General features: G+C 42.1%; 1 protein-coding gene across 1 annotated transcript; it reads right to left on the bottom strand.

Annotated features, from left to right (window-relative positions):
- Nucleotides 1–2,826: 2,826 nt before the first annotated feature.
- Nucleotides 2,827–3,150, bottom strand: LOC118853310 (essential MCU regulator, mitochondrial-like). Its single transcript, XM_036763327.1, has one exon. It carries the CDS (start codon nt 3,148–3,150, stop codon nt 2,827–2,829), a length of 324 nt encoding a protein of 107 aa, XP_036619222.1.
- Between the last annotated feature and the right edge of the window lie 225 nt (nt 3,151–3,375).

Raw genomic sequence — 3,375 nt, 5'->3', positions numbered from 1 at the left:
ACCTGGCCTCTTTGTTCACCTCTGGCCCTACTTCCTGCACTGGGAGGCTGGTTATTGCCTTTTGCCTACTCAGGCTTATTTAGGCTCAGGGTTTCTTCAGACTTCTGATAGTCTGGTAACATCCTGGGATGGAGAAAGGAGTTTCTAACTGACTTTGGTTTTCTTTATCATTATTTTTCCTGGTTCATTTTTGGAGCTTTACTTAATGTTTGGGGAGAGGGGTACTCAGGATACCCTAGGTCCTAAAATTCTACCATCTTCTTATAATCCTATTTCATTATTTTAATAAATAGTGAAATCCAGCCTGAAGCATCACTCTTCACTAATACTCTACCACTGATCCATTCTGAACTGAAAATTTTCTTAAGATTTGAGGCTTGGGATTAGGTAAAATGAACCTACCACCCCCTCCATGATAACCTCCATAAGGCCCCTTCAAACTTTAATTTAATTTTTCAGCTTCAACATGGATTAAGCACCCAAAAATGCAAAGGGAGGTAGAGGTAGTATTAAAACATATTGACAGTATACTCATATGAGAAAAGTGATAAATCAGAGGACATGATCTTGTTGGGAAGTGTTTGGATAAAAATTAATGTAGAGTATAACACTCTGGTATACATTATTGATCAACAGGATTGAAAGAGAAAATAGATGATGAGTTTGGAAAACAGATGATAACTCTGATATGGAGGCATGATATAGTAGTGATGGGGGTCTTTAATTATCTTGACATCTACTGGCATACTCTCTAAGCCCAAAACATAGCATGCAAGAACTTTTTGACATGCTTTAATGATAGCCTAATACTTCAAAGGTAGAGGAATCAACAAAAGGAAATTCTAATTTTGATTCTCACTGACAGAGAGGAACTGTTTTTGGGGTGGTAATGGTGGGAACCTTGGATTTGTTTAGAGGAGATTAAAAGTGGACACTACCTAACATTCATTGTAAAAGTTTGGGAGAACAGATTTCCAAATGTTGAGAACAAGAGGGATAGAAATCTATCAAGGATGAAATTTTGGAGACACAAAGAGAATTCCAAAGAAGGAGAAAAATGGAAGTTGTCTGAAGAGAACACAGTGAGTACATATGAAATATGTCAACCAACAATATTAAAAGTTATTTGTAGAAGGTTAAAGTAAGGGAAGGTAACAAAGGATGAAGACAAAAGTCCTATGGTCCCATTAAAAAAGTGTGAAGAGTGTTTAAGCTCAGAATGAGCTGCAGTAAATACAAAAGCCATAGACAACATATAGTTTCATAGTATTTTTTTTGAGGGGGGAGTTTTTTGGTGTATGTATATTAAGCATAAGAGGAGGTTCAGAGAAGGGGCAGAAACACTGCTGGAGGTACAAAGGATGATGAAAATTGAGGACTGGTAGAAAGCAGGATTGGTCAAATGTTAATTTACCTTGCATTGCTCTGCCAAGGACAATGTTGTTTACACTGGAAATGACAGAAACAAATGGCTAACACACAGTTGATATCCAGGAAAAGTAGCAAGACACTTATTTTTCTTTCTTAACAGGCAATAAAGGAAATTATTTGAAGCTATTTTGTCCAATTATGTGCCAACAAAACTATTAACTTAAATGAAATGGATCAATATATAACTAAATACAAAATTTCCATATTAACAGAACAAGAAATGATGAATTTAAACATTTTATCTCAGGAAAAGAAACTGCACAAACCATATGTAAGCTCCCAAAGAAAGAACCCCAGGTCCACATGGATATACAACTGAAAAAACAATGAGTTCCACAATTATTGTTAGCAAAAATAAAGAAGGCATCCTATGAAACTCACTTACTATGCACAGGGTGGGGGTGGGAGATAGAGAAAGAGAAAGAGCGAAAGAGACAGAGACAGACAGAGAGACAGAGAGATACAGACACTGACAGTGTCCTGACTCCCAGGGTCAGAGAAAGAAGAGAAAAAAAATAGAAAAACTATAATGAATACTGCTGTAAAAGATATCAAAGTAAAAAATGTTCTTCATTGAATCCTACTGCCCATTGTGCCCCCGGTACCTGGCTGCCTCCCTCACCTTCTCCTCCTAGGTTCAGCTTGGCTAGAAAACCAGGATTCTTACCTGGATGACACCCAATTCAATCCCCTTATTTTGTAGATGAGGATGTTGATGCCCAAAGAGGGCAAAGGTCACAAGATCCCAACAGCACATAAGTAGGAAGCAGGTGAGGCAGAATATCAGCCCATACCTAGGATTCCAAATTCTGGCCTCTTGCCACTATCCTACCATTAACTGCTTCTTTTTTATCAGTATCCAAAGAAAGGTCTTGGGGACAGGTGGCTACATCATCTCCTACCATGGATTACTATCATTTTTTCTGAAGAAAGGGGCTGGGGTAGAGGGTTCCAAAGTGGGGTTTCGTTAGCTAGGCCCTTCACTTTGGGGCTCATATCAGCCTCCCAGCAAGGGACCCTCCCCCTAATTTAGGGTCCTCAAAGGTGTCCCCATCTAGGCCTAACTTCAGCTCCTAAGGGCTGGCTCTTAAGTGCTGCACATATCCCACAGAAAGCCTTGGTCAAGAGAACAAACATACATGAAGTAAACACTGCCACCGCCCTGGCCACACAATGATGTTTATTCTTAGTTTTAGGTTTTTGGCTTCTCCAAAATGAGAAACGTTTACAGAAGAGGAGGGAACAAGGGGCAAGGTTGGGTTCAATCCCTCAATCCCCGGGGCCACGAGAACTAAACTTCGTTCGGAGAAATGGGGGTTGACGGTTGGTCCTCGCTCCTCTGCAGATGGATAGGAGAGGCCAGGCTTCAGCACTGGGGAAAGGCCGCCCGTCTTTTTAGTCTTCCAACGCACCCTGCAAATCATCTTCAAACTCTGGGCTTGTAACCTCACTGTACTCCTCAAGGAAGCCGGCGAAAGTCTTGCTTACGTAAGTCCCAAAACAGATGAAGGTAATCACAACACTAAGTACCCGGACAAGTCCAAAAGGCATAGTGACTGGCGGGGGCATGATGGCTCCACTGGGTTTGGAGATGTGGGATCGTGAAGGGACCCGGTTCTGCCCAGGATGGCTCCAGTGCTTCAGCAGGCCCTGTCCAGGCCGGAGAGCCCGGCTCTGCGCAGGCGCCGCAGCTAACCTGAGAGCAACTCCCAGCCACATCTTCCTGCCTGAACTGTTCTGAAGGTGTTGGGGGGAAAGCGGTTAGTCAGCAATTCTCGCGATAGCCCCGGGTCCGAATCCCGGGCAGACCAAGAGCGGGCCATAAGTGGGGCTCCTTTAAAAGTCATTTTCAGTACTGAGAAATGAACAGGTGTTCAACTTGGCAAAGTGCTTTTAGTAAACAGAATGGAGCTTGAATCCTCAAATTGCTTCTTTCACCAAAGT

Source organism: Trichosurus vulpecula, chromosome 6 (genome assembly GCF_011100635.1).
Source record: "Trichosurus vulpecula isolate mTriVul1 chromosome 6, mTriVul1.pri, whole genome shotgun sequence".
Lineage (NCBI taxonomy): Eukaryota > Metazoa > Chordata > Mammalia > Diprotodontia > Phalangeridae > Trichosurus > Trichosurus vulpecula.
Note: the sequence above shows the minus strand (reverse complement) of the source record. Positions and strands in the feature narration are given on the sequence as shown.

Coding starts and splice junctions, on each gene's coding strand:
- LOC118853310 (XM_036763327.1), bottom strand. CDS start 3,150: ATGTGGCTGGGAGTTGCTCTCAGGTTAGCTGCGGCGCCTGCGCAGAGC.